The sequence below is a fragment of the Astatotilapia calliptera genome, chromosome 17, assembly GCF_964374335.1.
Source record: "Astatotilapia calliptera chromosome 17, fAstCal68.1, whole genome shotgun sequence".
Taxonomy (NCBI): Eukaryota; Metazoa; Chordata; class Actinopteri; order Cichliformes; family Cichlidae; genus Astatotilapia; species Astatotilapia calliptera.
This window is the reverse complement of record NC_137438.1, coordinates 21,344,890-21,363,981: the sequence shown is the minus strand read 5'-3', so window position 1 is coordinate 21,363,981 and position 19,092 is coordinate 21,344,890. Positions and strand designations below refer to the sequence as shown.

Genomic DNA, 19,092 nt, shown 5'->3' with positions numbered 1-19,092 from the left:
AACAAACCATTAAAAGCTCAGCAGACCACGATTTACCAAACAGGCAGTTAAAGCAGACGGTAAAGCAATCACAGGCAGGCAGTAAGCAGTTTTTGAGATTTTTCTTGAGGATAGAAACAGGTTTAAGGATTGCAAAAGCAGAGAGGACTGTTCATTTCTCCAGCACAACAACAAGTGGAGGGGGGCTTTGATTTGACTTGATCCTCCAGTGATGTGTAGTGAAAGTATATGGATCGGTGGCCTGTGGGGAACACCAGGACATGTCCTGGTGGCCAGAGGGCTGTTTTGGCCTGTGATGAACTGTCAGCTTGAGCACTGATATTATAGGTAAACAGGAGTGAGTCTGCAATTATCTGCATGCTTGTCTACACCGTGGACAAGTCACCTGCTGAAAAAGGAAGGTGGAGGAGAGGGAGGCTGTTGCTGCATCTGAAAATAAGTGCCAGGTAAGGACCAGGCCAGGCAAATATATGCACAGTTATAGCCCAGGCACAATTTAGTGAATACATATCCATGTGTTCATAAAATATTTTATCATCTGTCCTTCATATTAACGAAATAATCTGAAATTTTAAGTAGAAGAAGAATGTGAAGAAAATAACTTGAGTATGTTGCAGACACACTAGCTGGACACTTCACTGAGTTGACACTTCATTGAACTGCTGTAATTCTTCATAGAATAGATTAAGCATGAAGACATTTGGTTCATGCTCATATGATGGGGAATCTCGAAGTTCATACAGTACTGTTATCAATGCACAGGCACTTTGTCGGCCACTAACAGTCACACTCCGGTGAAACCGTCAGGGCGACTTGGGGTTCAAAGTCCTGGTTAAAGATACTTCAGCATGTGGACTGCAAGAGCCAGGGAACAATCCACCCACCTTCACCCAAGGAGTTAGCCTCACTTCCTGTTCTTAGATGATAGGAGTGGTGTGGTCTTCTGCTGCTGCAGTCCATCTGCTTCAAGGTTTGAATAAAATAATAATAAAAAGCAAATCAGCAGTTTCTGAAATGCTCAGACCATCCTGTCTGGAACCAACAATAATGATGCATTCAAAGTCTCTTAAATCACCTCCTTCATTCTGATGCCGTTTGATCAGGAGGTCATGCACTGAGGTGCTGTCATGTGATTGGCTGATCTGAAATCTATTTCAACAAGTGGCTGAACATGTGTACCTAATAAAGTGGCCGGTGAGTGTATATTTAATGCAACCAATTGATTTTGTTCAAGTCAGCTCCTCAATCACGTACATTTCATGTACTGCTTCCACTCAGAATTCACCTGTACGCACCTCTGTCCTCAGGTTTGTTTTTTTATTGGCTTTTTAGTTTTTTGCTTGAAATCAGCATTATTATCCCAGACATGAGTCTAGTGTTTATTTCCCCTAAATATCTCCAATGTATTGTGAACATTTCCTTAATGCTTGAATAAAAAGAGATTCAGTTGAATATCACCTCAATACCTTGTGTGCAAGAGTAATTAATAAGCAAAAGTGTCAAGTTGAAGTTGACTTTTAAATAGTTTTTACTAGCTGTCCCAATAATCATTGTCTTGCCACGACCATGAAGTCAGAAGGAGCTTTAAAAATGGATAAGAGGGATGGGACAATGAAAATCTGACACAGCAGCAGTTGCTGCAGGTGGCTTGGCTGTACAGAGTGGCTTCAGACAGCAGTCACATCTATCTCTGCTGAGAATGTCCATCACGTGTACTGTAAAAGGTTGTGTTTAATCAATAGTGGCAGGTGAACCTCTCCATAGCAAGCTAGCTAGTTAACGCCAGCTATTAATGAAAACCAGAAACAATTAAGTTAAGATCATAAAATAGTCAAACACTACTTCATATAACAATTACAAATTTACCAAGCACGCCGTGTCCTATTAATTACTGTATGTAATCTGATGTCAGTCACAGGTAGGTGTCCAATAATCATTTGATCCAGTAATTTGGGAAGTGATGTTTGAATAATTGAAAACGAAAAAGATATTTGTATTGAAAAGAATTTTTATTGTCCTTTACACTCTTTGAGACTACATTTTTTTGTTTACAAAAAAAAAAGAAAGAAGAAAAACAAAAACTGGCAGGGTCGATTTTTCAGATTTCAACTGATTCAGATGAACCACAAGAGCCAGCCGGCCTCTCATTTCATCACTCCTTCCCATCTTATATTATTTATTAAAAACAAGCCTGTAGTCCTCTAATATACATGAGAGACTAACACATAATCCCGCATACATATATCACGATTAGAGATGAAATAATTCAGAAGTGCTGGTGAATTCTCAGATTTTAAGGATTTCATCATAAAAAGATGCCCCCACAAACTGCATCTAAAAGATGGATGTATCCACCATGACATCATGTCACGAAGCCTCAAGCTGGTTTTCACCATCTTGGTGTTGAAACAAGTGGGGGAGCTTCTGCCCAGGATTTCAGACAGTACATATACTCTATTAATCCTCATCTGCCTTTATTACAGAGCATAATTTACAACATTTTATGAAATATGACCTAAAACCAGCGTTTGAGTCCAGACTCGCCTCCTGCTGGTCATTAAAAAGACTGCAGACTTCTATTTTCTTACCTTGAAGCCATTTTTTTTTGTTGTCCTCTGCTGTGCAGTGCAACTCGAGCACTTGGAGCATTACCGCTGACGCACCACATTAACACAACATTAGACTTGAATCTAAAGGCAGGCTCATCATGTACAGTATAACACACAGTAAAGTTACACAACCCTCTTTAAACCAAAACCTAATCAACTCATTTTCGCTCATATTTTCTCCTCACAGGTGTTTCAGGACTTTTTTTTCACCTGCGTGCCTTCTCATGTGGGTGGTTAGGCTCCCCGCCTGACTGAAACTTTCCCCACATTTCTCACAAACGTACGGCTTCTCGCCTGTGTGGACTCTCATGTGGACCTTCAAGGAAGTGGTGTAAGCGAAGTCCTTCTTGCATATTTGGCATGAGTACGGCTTCTCGCCCGTGTGAATCCTCGTGTGACTCGTCAACCTGGAAAGGCGAATGAACCTCTTCCCGCAGGTGTTGCAGACGTGAGGCTTCTCGTCCGTGTGTGTCCTCGTGTGCCTTTTAAGCTTTGAGGCGTTGACAAATCTATTCCCGCAGGTGGTGCAGAGGTAAGGCCTCTCACCTGTGTGGGTTCTCATGTGGCAGAGAAAGCTGTTGCTGTGGGCAAAACGTTTGCCGCAGGTTTTGCAAGAATGCCGCTTCTCGCCGGTGTGTATGGCCGTGTGCCTCCTGAACGCCGACGGGTCGTTAAACCTTTTTCCGCAGGTGATGCAGAGGTACGGCTTTTCCCCCGTGTGCGTTCTCATGTGCAGCCGCAGCTTATCGTTTCTTCTGAACGTTTTGCCGCACTTCTCACAGAAGCACGGCCTCTCATCCGTGTGGACTTTCATGTGGAGCTTGAAGGAAGCGCTGTAGTTGAAAACCTTCCCACATGTCATGCAGGAATACGGCTCATCGTCTGCGTGGATTCGTAGGTGATTTTTAAGCGTTGATTCATGTTCAAATGTCTCCGCGCAGGAGCTGCAGGAGTAAAGCGTCCCATCTATATTATTATTCGTAGTACCACAAAGTTCTTTTATTTGTAAACTATTCCTGCAGACTTGTGTGTTTTCATCTGTGTTGTTACAGACTTTCTTTGGTTTCGGCTCCGTTTTTAAGGGCATTCCTGAGTTTTCACATTTGACTCCTTCCTGTTCTCGACTCTCAGGTACAAAACAGGACAGAAGCTCGGCACTGCCCTCACAAACAGGAGTCACCATGAAGGCATCACTTTCCTGCTTTAGCACAAGCTGCTCTCCTTCCTCACTAATGCACAGCTCCTCCTGCTCCTCTTTAATCAGTGAAGGTTTCTGATCCTCTGGATCCAGACTGGCGTTCTTCTCCTGGATAGAGATTTCCTCTTCCTTCTTTGTACAGACGCAGCGTTGGTCTACAGGGACAAAGGGACACGAGGCAAAACGTGAGCAGATCGTTAGTTGGGATGTGACGGTGTGGAGAGACATTTGCCCTCCCCTCCCCGAACAAACACAAAAAAAATGCAGGTATAGAGAAGAACCCAGGTGTCCCAGTTTTCCACTGGGACTTGAACTCAGCTTGCACCAGTGGATCCTTGCGCATCCACTGGTGCACCTGTACTTAAGGTTTTGCAAGTGAGCGAGGGGGATGTTACATGTAGTTTTACACTCTGTAGGAAGGTTTGGAAAGACAAAATGATCCGATTTGTCACGATGAACTTAAAAGGTTAGTGCATCAGTTACTGTTATTTATATAATATTGTTATTCATTGTAAAATAGTTTTAGGCGTTGTCAAAATGCTTCATGTGTGTGGATTAGAGTGTGCATTTGCAAATCTTACTGTGTGCTTGTGGATCACACTATACCCATCTACAAACCCTTGTGAGGCAGTGGAAGAGATCCTAGTTCCTTCCAACAAACATGCCAACACGGGAGGTAGTGAGGAGAGGATAAAAGAAAAGAAACAACGGGCAATATAATAAGATATAAAATAATTTTATATTTAGGGCCACCATAAATAAATGGTGCAGTGTGAGGGGTATAGACACAGTGAGGGTGTTCAAAGAGTCCTCCTCCTCCTGTGCATCCTTGCTTGCTGCTCCTCCAGCAGTCTCTTTTCTCCTCTGTCCTCCTGATACATTTCAGGATTTGAGGCATCCTTCAACATTACTTCTTGCCATTAACTTCCGGGTCACAGCCAGCGGGACGGAGGAGATGAGGAAGCACATATTAGAGAAAAGCCTCAGGTGAAGTAAAGATAATGCGTTACTCAAGGCTAACAACAAGGGAGCTGTCAAATAGTTCGTTTTGCTTAGCTTGCTTGGCTAATAATGAGAGCTGTTTGCATTCTCTAAATATTAAGGAAAGGCGCTTAACTGCTTCTTTTATTGCCTCCTTTAGCAGAGGAGACACTGGACACCACTGAAAGAATAACACCCGCTTCTTCTCGAGGTTTCGCCTTCACATAAATTTATATAACCTCTAAATCCACATAATGAGCTGTATTAAAATAATCAAAGTGTATGGAAGCTATAGTTTTATAGGTTTGCATTAGCAATATCTGCTGCTGCACTGCAGCATTTAGAGTTATGCTGGCAATACAATATAGAAGCTGTATTGCCAGCATATATGGAACGCCAGGACTGCCATAATGAATTAATTAAATACACCATTAAATAATTAATTAAATGTGGCAATAATTAATTAAAATTGGAATTAATTAATTAAATAAATAGTTATGACACATGTAATTAATTAATTATTGACACATTTAATTAATTATTTATGTATTTCACATTTTAATTAATTATTGACACATTTAATTAATTATTTAATGATATATTTATTTATTTCATTTTGGCAGTCCTGGCGCCTGGCTCTCGTCATGAAATAATTTTATCTGTCAGCCTCACCCATCAAACTCAGGAGGCGGGGTTAACGCTGCCCATGCAGCTTCTCTAACATTTGATTGGTTGCCGTGCAAAGTAAGTCAAAACAGGTCGATCCTAGATAATCGATTGCTTGTGTAGACTTGGGACAGCCAGGTATCCCAGAATGCAGATCAAATCACAGGCAGCAATGGTGGTGGTGGTGTAGTTTTAAAATACCCCGTTTTTCTGTCACCAGCTACACTTTTAACAGTGTTTTAGCCGCGAATGTCGCGACGTATGTCTGGTCAGGTTGTCAACATAGAATATGTTTGCAAAAGTGCTCAGATGTTTTCAGAGATTTCACTAGCTCTGCTAACAGTTAGCATGCAGAGTGCACCGAGGGGGTTACGTTAACCGGTTTGTTTACATATTCCACTCTCCGTGTTCCACATGTTGCATTCGCAGATTCTCATTTTCACCGAACGATCGTCTCTTTCCGCCTGGTCTTGTGTCTCTGTGCTTCTGTAACATAAAGAACGAGCTGACATTTTTCTCACGAAACCAGCGATCAGCTCAGCAGACCCTCAGTTTACCTGCATGCATCCTCCTCCTCATCTGTCAGCTGTTTAACACCTGCTGCTAATTCAAGAAACACGCCTAGTTACCTGGTGATAGTCACAGTTTAACTGGGCAGCCGGTGCTCGATATAAAGCAATGTCAGCGCATTTTTATGCACAAGATAAGTAAATATAGTGTTTTCCCCGAGCGCAGAGCTGCTGGAGCTTGTTTCCTTACAGAGCACTTTATAGGCGAACAGCTTCATCAGCGGCTGATGTCCAATCACCGGCACACAGCTTTCAAACCTCAGCTGAGTTTTAGCTCTCAGTGGTTAAACGCTGGACTTCATTCACTCAGGTTCTGTCTGTCGGGTCACGTTTGCTTCGCTGTTTTATTTACAACTGAGCAAATCTGTTTGGCTGAGGTTAAAGTTACGTTTCATAACTGCATAGTTTCACAGACGTTTAATGGTTCACTGGCACATGTGTTAGACTGAACTATCATCTAAATATCATCTGTTTTTTAATAGTTATTCAACTGTATTCTAAGCACCAGCTGTCTGTTAGAATGTGATTTTTTTCTCTCTCTGTTGGCAGAGGTATAAAAATGCGCAGGAAAATCTGACATGCATGGCGAACTTCACCGACGATATTTAGGGAGGAATAAACACACATCAAACATAAATGAACCATTTGTCTGTCTCCATAATTGAGAGCATTTTCTCTTCTTATGTCAACACTCTCTCTCTTTTTTTTTTCTTTTTTTTTTCTTTTTCGGTCATGTTATGTTTACCTGTCAAAGGCTTGTTACAAACTATGAAACACATTGTGCAGACTTCTGGATGTTAGAAGAAAACGAATACTGCTCATGAATGAGACTAAAGGCAGGAAGGTGTCCTTTAAAACTAAACATGTTAATAGGACCTCCCTGTTTATATCATAGTTTATGATATAGCACGTGTATTTCAGTAATAGCCTGCTGAGGCCACTATACGTGCTGGCCTCATATCAAATGTGAAGGCAGACTGAGTCTATGTTTGACGTTTGTTTATATCTAATCTTCCTTTTCAAACATTTAAACAGCAGCGAGTCTGCAGCTGAGGGAATACAAATTCAAATTGTCGGAACAGGTTTGCTCGTTTATTAAATGTATAACTGTTATTCTAATCTGCTGCTGAGTCTCTTACACTTTTCTTTATGCTGTATATTTTCACGTCTCTGGAATAGTTGGAAGTTAGATAGTCAGGTGGGAAACTTTGTGTTAACTCATGGAGCTGAGGATATCGTGGATATCGTGGATATGCTGACCTCGCTGCGTGGTGTACAGAGCGAGGTCAGCATGATTAATATTCACAATAAAAATATTAGCTGAACATCATGAAGTCTGTATGTGTTTCATAGTGTCGAACAACCTTTGTACAGTTAAAGCCAGCAGTTACTACATGACAGAAACACCAACGTTATCTCTTTTATGCGTTTATACACAGGTCACGCTGATTACTGAACAAAAACCCAAAGATCAGATGTTAAACAGATTTATTTGCTCTCTCTCCTCCTTAAACATGTTTTTAATGTTAGTTATAATTCAGAATTGGCGACTGAAACACGTAGGACACATAAGAACATCAGGAAATAAAACATCGATAAATATAACCTCAGTAAAAGAAGTCAGCGGGGGTTACTACAGCTGTGTACCGGGGCCTGCGCTTTGTCGGTGGGATTGCTTGCGAAGCGAGCGGGTCTATCCCACGCTTTGCCGTGAGACTGGGCAGACATCTCCGAAATCATCGAAACACTTTTGCAAAGAGGCTGTATCTTGACAAACCGACCAGACACATGAAGATTAAACCACTACATTCTCGGCTAAAAAAATATTAAAACGGTATTTGGTGACACACAAACAGGGTTTTTCAAAGCTCAGTTCTGTTAGCTTCCACATGCCGGTTGTTGTGTGCAAGAAACAATGGCCACCAGGCCAAAGCAATGGTTTTGACTCGATCAGCGTTAACCCCGCCCCCTGAGTTTGATGGGTGAGGCTGACAGATAAAATTATTTCATGATGAGAGCCAGGCGCCAGGACTGCCAAAATGAAATAAATAAATATATCATTAAATAATTAATTAAATGTGTCAATAATTAATTAAATGTGTCAATAATTAATTAAAATGTGAAATATATAAATAATTAATTAAATGTGTCAATAATTAATTAATTACATGTGTCATAACTATTTATTTAATTAATTAATTCCAATTTTAATTAATTATTGCCACATTTAATTAATTATTTAATGGTATATTTAATTAATTCATTATGGCAGTCCTGGCGTTCCATAAGCATATGCCACCACAGACACCCTGAATTGGCTAAGTGATGGATGAAGGGAATATTTCAGTCACAGAACAACTTTGAAAATGTGGAAAGGAAAGAAAAATATATTTACTGCCTTTTATGAGCCACATGTGCCATGTTCTTTAACATTCACGTGTTTATATGTTTTTGTCATATTGTGTTTCTGTTTGAAAATGTGCTCATTTTGTCCATGTTGCGGACATTGTAGTTTCAACACTGAAGAACACTGTTGACGAGTCTAGTGTAAGTGCGATCTGATCCTCTGAGCGCTGCACTTCTCCTTTCTTAAGACTTTTTCTATTCTTCCTAACACATTTCCATTAAGCAAGTGACTTTCCAGGAATTAGCCAAAAAATTGTAGACTTCTCAACCACACATGGTGTTCTTCCTGGTTAAAAAAAACAGGGTTAGGGTCCACGCCCCTTCATGCGTAAGTAGATAACATAACATGCATCAGTTACAGTTAGTGACAGCTGTCACTGTGCAAGCACGTATGCTATTACAAGCAAAACACTTCTTAGTAATACACTAAGCATAACTATGATATGACCGTTGTAGAGAATGCAATGCGAGTAAGCCTATATTATTCATAACGGGCTTGACAAGATTAGTTCTCACAGTTTCTGTTTGACGGAAGGCCAAAGCCTCACGCTAGGCAACGTAATCATCGAATAAAGCTAAAAACAGTTAGACAAGTTCCCTTTTTCATCAACATTTTACCATATACAGTGGGGCAAAAAAGTATTTAGTCAGCCACCGATTGTGCAAGTTCCCCCACCTAAAATGATGACAGAGGTCAGTAATTTGCACCAGAGGTACACTTCAACTGTGAGAGACAGAATGTGAAAAAAAAATCCATGAATCCACATGGTAGGATTTGTAAAGAATTTATTCGTAAATCAGGGTGGAAAATAAGTATTTGGTCAATAACAAAAATACGACTCAATACTTTGTAACATAACCTTTGTTGGCAATAACAGAGGTCAAACGTTTACTATAGGTCTTTACCAGGTTTGCACACACAGTAGCTGGTATTTTGGCCCATTCCTCCATGCAGATCTTCTCGAGAGCAGTGATGTTTTGGGGCTGTCGCCGAGCAACACGGACTTTCAACTCCCGCCACAGATTTTCTATGGGGTTGAGGTCTGGAGACTGGCTAGGCCACTCCAGGACTTTCAAATGCTTCTTACGGAGCCACTCCTTTGTTGCCCGGGCGGTGTGTTTTGGATCATTGTCATGTTGGAAGACCCAGCCTCGTTTCATCTTCAAAGTTCTCACTGATGGAAGGAGGTTTTGGCTCAAAATCTCACGATACATGGCCCCATTCATTCTGTCCTTAACACGGATCAGTCGTCCTGTCCCCTTGGCAGAAAAACAGCCCCATAGCATGATGTTTCCACCCCCATGCTTCACAGTAGGTATGGTGTTCTTGGGATGCAACTCAGTATTCTTCTTCCTCTAAACACGACGAGTTGAGTTTATACCAAAAAGTTCTACTTTGGTTTCATCTGACCACATGACATTCTCCCAATCCTCTGCTGTATCATCCATGTGCTCTCTGGCAAACTTCAGACGGGCCTGGACATGCACTGGCTTCAGCAGCGGAACACGTCTGGCACTGCGGGATTTTATTCCCTGCCGTTGTAGTGTGTTACTGATGGTGACCTTTGTTACTTTGGTCCCAGCTCTCTGCAGGTCATTCACCAGGTCCCCCCGTGTGGTTCTGGGATCTTTGCTCACCGTTCTCATGATCATTTTGACCCCACGGGATGAGATCTTGCGTGGAGCCCCAGATCGAGGGAGATTATCAGTGGTCTTGTATGTCTTCCATTTTCTGATGATTGCTCCCACAGTTGATTTTTTCACACCAAGCTGCTTGCCTATTGTAGATTCACTCTTCCCAGTCTGGTGCAGGTCTACAATACTTTTCCTGGTGTCCTTCGAAAGCTCTTTGGTCTTGGCCATGGCGGAGTTTGGAGTCTGACTGTTTGAGGCTGTGGACAGGTGTCTTTTATACAGATGATGAGTTCAAACAGGTGCCATTCATACAGGTAACGAGTGGGGGACAGAAAAGCTTCTTACAGAAGACGTTACAGGTCTGTGAGAGCCAGAGATTTTCCTTGTTTGAGGTGACCAAATACTTATTTTCCACCCTAATTTACGAATAAATTCTTTACAAATCCTACCATGTGGATTCATGGATTTTTTTTTTCACATTCTGTCTGTCACAGTTGAAGTGTACCTCTGGTGCAAATTACTGACCTCTGTCATCATTTTAAGTGGGGGAACTTGCACAATCGGTGGCTGACTAAATACTTTTTTGCCCCACTGTATGGTAGTTTGTTTCGACCCTCACATCTTCCAGGTGTTTCCTGTTGACTTACAATTTTCTTAACTCCTCTTTCGTCACTTGTTGCAGGGCAGGGCACAAATGCAATTTCAAGCTAAACGGAAGTCTGGAAGCATAAGGGCCATTCAATTTTGCCCATCTCCAATTTTTAAAATCTGATGGTCCACAATTTCCCCCTCACACACTGAAATCTGAGAAAATGTTTGAACATGTATATGTATAATAATAATATGTAAATAATTTCCCCCAGGGATCAATAAAGTATTCTGATTCTGATGTCAACAACTTTTCAAAATAAAAGCCTGAAGTTCTCTCTCACCATAAAACTGTCCCAATTTTAAACCATAAAAATTTCAGGTAAATGAGAGGGGGTTGAACAGAACATTATACTATAATATATTAATATTATGCTTTAAAGTTGCACTAATTCTAATGGGTCAGATGTTGAACTGTCTGACAATAGGATAACATAAAGTGCCATTAAGGACAGACTCTATAGCAATGTGTCTAATATTTAATTTATTATTTTCTAACAGAGCCTAAGAGTGGGTTAATGTTTTGGCTGTGTGTCTCCAAAAGTTGATTCTGTTCATCTGGACGTAGCTACGTCCAGATGAACAGAATCAACTTTTGGAGATTTACTTACCTGGATGATTGAGAATGCACCAAGACGTTTTGGCTGTGTGGTTTTATTTCATAAAAGTTATATTTCTCTTTAAAAAATATTTTATTGACTCCTAGTAGAATAATGAGCCCCTGTAAAAGCTCACTTTTTCCTAACTCCAGCACTCACACCAAACTCCATTCAAAAAACACGTGTTTTTAATGTTCTGCAGTCAGCCCTCTCTGTGTCCACATGCCGACATAAACGAAACGTTTCTTGTCTTAAACCAGGTGACATGTTGCTGAAACACACCTGCTGCCGTGCTGTATGTTACACACCTATTCTGTGCAGCTTTATTTCGGGGTTCCGGATGGTTTCCAGCAGTCTGCGCTGATGCTCCACTTCTGTCTCGCACTGCTCCATTTTACTTTCAAACTCTGTGAAGATTCCCTCAAATGCTCCATCCAGCCTCACACCAATGACGCTCCTCCACCCACCAACTGAAGACATTGCTGCTGCAACAATTTGCCACACTCATCGGCTACACAGCCATCCGCAACAAGGTTAATAACAGGCTAACGCTACTGTCACTACCCGATCCGTACCGGAAACCCTATCAGTACCCCGCATGCGCAAATTTTACGTCACTTCCTCTCTTTGCCAACATTGCGACATATTTGAATGATACGGTTAGCGCCCAGTTAGCTCCTAGCATTTCTCAGCAGCTCTGCCTCCTTTTCGACTACCGGGACATTTAAACAATGGATAATCCGTATACAAAGAAATTCATGCTTTTCTCCTCAACAGAGAGCGTTCCCCGATTGAACAACAGCGCCGTAAAATAAGAAGAATGGCGCCTAATTACAGAGTTAATAATACAGACTTTGTAATATCTCACGTGTAGATTAATCAGCCAGATGAAGTGTTTACTGACAATTGACAGTGATAGTGGAAATCATCATCACTATTCCAATCAATCCTCTCCACACAGAAGCATAAACACACTCGACTATCACTAAAGCAATTTAACACACGTTTGTAATGGGGCTGATTCAGTTTACAGTAGGGTTCATTCGCTCGGTCAGGGTTAGGGTTAGGGATTTTCTATCAGATCTAGTTGAATAATCATATGATTCAGATCCAGAGCTTGTTTTTTATCCATAAATGTAACAGATGAGAGGAAGAGGCAGAGTTCTTTGTGAAAAGTAAAAAAGGACGGCTTTGTTTTCAGAAAACGACATTTGTGAACGAAGAATTTGCCCATAATAATTATTACATTTAGAACATTTTCAAGCTTATTTTCTTTTCTTAGAGAACCAAAGTTAATATCATTTTTAGAAAATTCAAGTAAGTTTGGAATCTTTGGAAAGAGCCAGTAGTGCACATCGTTCAACAGGGCTTTACAGAATATACAATTATAAAATAAATGTTCTGTTGATTCAATATCCCCATCACAAAAAGAGCAAGAATTATTATCAATAACAAAGCTATTATCAATCCCTTAGCTTTGGGAGGAATGGGAAGTTTAAGGTAATTTTTTCTGATCTCTTTCTTTTGATCACAAGAGAACAGATGTGAAATGGAATTTGGATTGGATCTATAAGGGAAAAAACATTAATAAATAATTCCCTAATTTGGGAGTTTTTTAGACTGTTAGCTGTAATGTTATGCCCATTTACCAAGAGTTCAGGGAGGTCAGGGGATCTATAGTCAGGGTCTTGAAAAAGATTATATGCTGTACATAGAATGTTTTGAGGGATAGCCTTAGTAATTTTTTGAAATTCTTTGTTATTTATTTGCAGATTATAATTCGTGGTGAAATCTTCTAATAAAAATTTACCTCTATCATTTAACAAATGCATCACTGACCAGATGCCCTTATCGTACCATTTCTTTGATAAAGATTGATTTGTTTCCAACGTTTATGTAACGACAGTTCCATAGGGGAGTGTTGTGTGGGCTATACTTATGTTTGTATATTAATTTCCAGTATAATAAAACTTGCTGGTAAAAGGAAGAAAGCTTTATGGGGAGTTTTGTTTTATGTCAAAATCACATCTAAGTAAAAGATTAATTCCGCCTAGATCTGAGAATATTTTGCTTGGAATGTGAAACCAAAGGCTATTTTGACTTCTTAGCCAATTTATTTTTAGGGTGCCATTTAAGCTGTCAAATTCAATAGCTTGCAAACGTCCATCTTCAAAATGTTTGACTAAATTACCTTGCCTAATATAGTGGGTTTTGCGTTTCCATATAAAATCAAAGTTTAGCTGGTTATTAGATTTGATTGCTGGTTTAGGCACTCCTACCGCATATGCAGGATATACTAGCCTTTCCATTTTGGTGAGAAAAATTCTACCCAAAATCAATAAGTCTCTGAGCCCAGTTATTTAAATAAGTTCTACAAATTTGGATTTTCTCCCAAATATTAAGGTAATCTAAATCAGTCTTATTCTTGGTTATATACACACCCAAATATTTGACAGTGGATTTAACAGGAATATTAAAAGTGTTAGAAATAGTACAATCATTTAAGGGTAAGATCTCACATTCGTTTAAATTTAGATTTAACCCTGAAGCTTTTGAGAAAGTTTCAATAATCTGCAGAATTTTGGGGATTTCATTCAGGTTATTTAGGAAAATAGTTGTATCATCGGCTAACTGGCTGAAGGGACACAGCTAGTGACACGCCCAGCGGTTTCAATTTATTTCCGCCGGATGTCGGTGGATGTCCGGAAGTATGTAGGTGGAGTTTAATTTTTTCTGTTATTATTTCCATTTATTTAGCATAAAAAAATACAGGCAATTGAATGCAATTAATAACATAACAGTTAAAAAAAAGAATTTCAAACACATTAAATTAATTTAATAAGAAGGTTTAAGGCTTTGTAAATAAAGTTCAATTTGATTTTTGGTATAAGCGCTGGTGTATGAGTGAGATACTATAGGTACAAAAACGTTAATGTGTATAGTATAAAGTGCATTATAAGAGTTTCAAACTTTCTCCAGGTAGTAAATAATATTCATTTTCTGTATTTCAATCTTCTTCTTCTTTTGTCACTTATCCAGGTCAAGATTATGGAGGCAGCTGTCTAACTAGAGCAGACTTCCTGGTCAGCTCCTCTGATGGGGATACCAAGGATTTACCAAGCCAGCTGAGAGGCATAAACAGTCCAGTGTGTGACTGGGTCAGTTGGGCCTACCCAAAACACCTTACTTAGCAGACATCCATAAGGTCCTAGTCAGTACCCAAGCCACCTCAGCTGGCTCTTTTCAGTGAGTCACCTTTCTCCTCTGAGCCTCTCCTGAATGACATGATCTCGAATGATCCCAGGGGCTGTTTTCCCTGGTCTCCAGAGGCAAATTAGTCCCAGGTGTGTGGTCAGGCTACAAGTGATTCAAAGCAAGGAATGAAGTCACCTCACTTGGTGCAGGATTATCTGGTCCTTAGCCATGGAGCTTGGTTTGGCCTGGCCCCTCCTATGATACCACATAAGCTGGCTATAGAGACACTGAAGGTTACACATGTGACGCTTTCTATAGAAATCCAAAACAGCCAAAAAATATCTTAGAAGCAAGTCTTGAAAATCTTATGGGAAATTATTTAGAAGCTTTATCTAATTTGAATTTGATTTTTAATAAAATCATCAGCCAAGTTTGATGGAAATGACTGCTGTCAGTTTGAATTTTGTATTTTTATCGTGTCCTCTTCTCTGTTTTCATTACACATAACTTTGTTTCACCATCACTAAAACTTTTATAAGGCAGGTATGATAGTAGTGTGTGAATCAGTGCTGCTACCATTAAATTTCTCCTGCTGATATACAAACATAAAATTGTCAGGAAACCTCTGTACCTCCTGCAGGATCTGTTCGCCATCACAACCGGACATAAAACCCAGTGTAAAGCCTCCATCCAGCCCTGCCATGTTTTCTCTCTTTGAATTGCTCCCCATTGGAGGCGTTTTATGCCTCCGGCGAAGAAAGAATATTTACAACAAGCTGGAATTTTAAACATGAAGCTGGGTTTGTTTTCTCTGTTTTTTCTCACTTTCCAGAGAAGGTCGTAGTGGCTGCTTTATGGCCAACATATTAGAGCTGGGTGACAGCCGGCCTGCAGTATCACCACTCAAGGACTAGATGTGATTCTTGGCCATTGCAGTTCTCTGACTCTGAGAGAGAACGAGGCTTTGTTATGAGTACCCAGCTCCCTAATCTCTTCTCCCAGCGCCCTTCTGTCCTTGGTGAAGCCTGACCTGAACACTGCGTGCCGGTGTGAATGCAGAACGTTTTGTCTGGCTTTTGCCCAAGGCTGCCGCAGGTTTTGGTGAGTAACGAGTCACGCTCTCAACAGCGTTTCCTGTGGAAATAAATAGCCGCACGTATGATATTAGAGTATATGTGGATAGTGCTTTCATCTGTGACCTGTCCTTTGAGCTACGCAGGATAAACACAGCGAAGCCATAAATCAAAAGGAAGGTGTTCCAAGGCACTCGTCGAGCAGAAAATAAAGAGCAAAACAGAGGGGTGTTGCTTTTGCTGCTTCTTTATTTATTTATTTTCAAATAGAAAATATGAAAATGAACTCTCTGGCCCCTGGGCCTAAATCGGCATGACACAACAACAGTGTAGAAAGAAGAAAAAATGGAAATTAAAATGAAAACGCACAGCAAGCTTTCTCGTAAGTTTATACTATTGGTTCTTACAACACAAGAACAAGCTGTAGAGGAATCCAGTGGCTTTCATGTCGGCCACATACAAACACAAAGTCGGGATGCTGTGTGACATGTAAATAAAACACACAATGCAGTGATGTGCAAATCTCATATGTTTAATTCACAATAGAAAACAGAAAACACATCAAAAGTTTCAACTGAGTAAAAGAAATATTATTTTAAGAATATTTTAAGAAAAATATCAGCTCGATCTGAATTCCATTTAAGGTCTCAGAAAATTTGGAACCCGGGCAACAGAAGGCTGGAAAAGTAGTTTAACGTGGCAAATGGTCAGTAATGTGACTGGGAGGATTTTAGAGAGACAGAGTTTCTCAGATGATGGACAGAGGTTGAATATCTCATCATCTGCCCCACAAAATATGATCAAAAGACTGAAAATCTGGAGAAATCTCTGTGCGCAAGGGACAAAGCCATCAGTCAGTTCTGGATGCCTATGATCTTTGGGCCCTCAGGCAGCACCACATTAAAAACAGACCTGGCTCTGTGATGGAAAGCACTGCATGGGCTCAGGAACACCTCCAGAAATCCCTGTTTGTGAGCACAAAAGCTCTATCATACAAAGAGGAAGCCATATATGAACATGATCCAGTCATGCTGCTGTCTTCTTTGGGCTAAAGCTCATTTAAAATGGACTGAAAGTGGAAAGCTCTTCTGAGGTCAGAGAATTTTCAGTTTGAAACATTTGTGCTCTATTCCCAAAGAGAAGGACCACCCGGCTTGTTTTTTAAGTCCTGCCTCTCTGATGGTATTGGGGCTGCAGTGCCCATGGAATTGGTAGCTTGCACATCTGGAAAGACTCCACTAAAGCTTTACAAAGATTTTAAAACTTATGAATATCAATTTTTATCAACACAATTTTTTTAACATGAGAGAATATGAAAAAAATTAAAAAAAAAATCCCTAAAAATATGTTTTATAGTTCTTGTACAGCTGAAATAAAAACTCTTAATATGATATTTACAATTTTTTTTCATTGTGCCATAATGTCCTAAAATTTCAAACTAACACAGTTGCACTAGAGGAGGTACAAGCCTATTTACTCTTAAACTGGTTTAAACTGGTTGATGACAATGATTTGCGTGCAGTTATGAAAAAATTCTGACAAGTTCAGCTATTTATGGTGAAAAATATTGTCAGTATTAATTTTACGTGAAATAAATAATGCGATATGTAACCAGATATGACACGTCACTTAAGTAACAATGAAAAAGGTTTCTTAAGCCGTTTGTATGTTATTTATATTTTTCTTAATTCTTGAAAATGACAGGACACATTTACAGTGGACAACATTCATTAGTGAGAGCTTATGCTTTTTCAAATGTCAGTTGTCATGCTACTTAAATGAATGTATTTTCTCTTCTAATAAACAATAACAATCACCTTGCTCATAAAACTTAAAAATAAATCCTCCTCCCTCGTGTCCCTGCTACGATGACCCATAGTGATGAACCACATAGAAAAAGAAGTAAAAGTTGAAGCTGTACTGTGTACAAGTGGTAGAGCTTGTAAGAAACACTTATAAAGTTCCACCTGTCCTCACTAAGGTGTTTACTGTCTGTTTATAGCCACAGACAAGAAAGTAATACCTCAGGACCTGCAGTTATACCTCCTATAGACTCACTGATGTAGTAAATCACTCTGCAAAGCACCACGTGTATGGCAGGAGACCATATTCAACCCTGTAATTAATGTTCCAAATGGATAGTTTTTATTAAAGCATGAGAATCACTCAAATTTTTAGCCTCTGTAAACCAGCTGTGAGATCAATAATAATAATGAATCCTGCGTCTCATCCTACCTGCATATTTCCTGCTCTAAATGCCCAGCATCTGTTGCCATTTCCAGGAGGAAATAGCTTTTTTATATCTGAACTAAATGAACAGCCTTATAATGGGCAATGGAGAGCACGGACATGATGAAACATACAGCTGGGGTCTTTCTGCTGATGTTCAGTTTATTAAACTAAGGCAAGGACGCCTCCTGTTGGTCATGTAGGATCTGTAAAACAGGCAACAGGAGAGAAAAAACATGAGTCACCTGCCATTAACAATAAAGTGACAGTAAAGGTTTACAGAGAACATTTAACAGAACATAAAATTTCATTTTACCCTCATTTTTTTCATGCATAACCCAAATTGCATCTCATACAACTGCAAGACTGACCTGTGTAATGATTTGCTGCCAGAACTTCACAGTCTGTTGAATAGTGATGTGACCACAGTGTCTACAGACAGGTGCTTGTGGTTGCCTATGGATACCACCCGTGGGATTTGCACCTATGGGCCGGTTCATGGCTCAGTAGTTGTTAATCATTTGTAAGTAAACACTTTATACTCAAAGCCTGCTTCATATTATTCTTTTGTAAAGTAACTGCATTTCTCACACATTCTGCTGAAACTATTTGTTAATCAGTCAAACTTAAAATGCTCTAAAATAAATAAAATTGTCTAAACTATTTTGAATTCTTTGTTACTTATGTTTCTCGCCTCATTTGCTGCTGTAATGATTGAAGAATCATTCATTTTACTTTCTTTGAACTTATTGGGAAAAAATGCTTAATGCACTGAAAGTAAAACTCTCAATTTACTCATCTACTTACTTTATGCTTCAGTCAATGCACCGGATTTGTTTAACCTTGCCTTTCCTGCTTGTTAATGCCTGCATCTGATTCCTAGAGTTACTCTATTTTACCTTTTATACATATCTTTTATGGCTTTGTGCTTTTAACATGTTTTTCTTGATATGCAGTTTATGCTATTCCTGTGTATTAGTGACACTGACCTGTTAGCATACTTGGGGCTTTGTTATGGTCCTATCCTCCTGACTACCAGCAATGCAAATTTGTCCTCTGTAGAACACCTTTCTAAACCTGAATATCTCCCATGCACTGCATACTACAGAATTGCCTCCTTTGGGTATCTACAGAGGACATTTAGGACTTTCCAATGATACCAAATGTGAAGGGGTGGAGCTTTGGGAACTTTAGTTTTTTCATTAAGGAACATGGCGGCCATCGCTGCAAGCACATTTTATGGGAAGAAGAAAAGTAAGTGCATAAAACTTCTTATTGAGCAAT

The 19,092-nt window shown here is 39.8% G+C and overlaps 1 protein-coding gene across 1 annotated transcript; it reads right to left on the bottom strand.

The window, feature by feature from the left end:
- Positions 1–1,990: 1,990 nt before the first annotated feature.
- Positions 1,991–11,912, bottom strand: LOC113009760 (uncharacterized). Its single transcript, XM_026148275.2, has 2 exons — positions 11,620–11,912; positions 1,991–3,962 (listed from the first exon to the last, which is right to left on the bottom strand). The coding sequence occupies exons 1-2, from the start codon at positions 11,789–11,791 to the stop codon at positions 2,791–2,793; spliced, it is 1,344 nt and encodes a 447-aa protein (XP_026004060.1). The 5' UTR covers positions 11,792–11,912; the 3' UTR covers positions 1,991–2,790.
- Between the last annotated feature and the right edge of the window lie 7,180 nt (positions 11,913–19,092).

Coding starts and splice junctions, on each gene's coding strand:
- LOC113009760 (XM_026148275.2), bottom strand. CDS start 11,791: ATGTCTTCAGTTGGTGGGTGGAGGAGCGTCATTGGTGTGAGGCTGGAT. Junction 3,963..11,619: donor AATAAAGCTGCACAGAATAG/GTGTGTAACATA, acceptor TTGTCCCTGTAG/ACCAACGCTGCGTCTGTACA.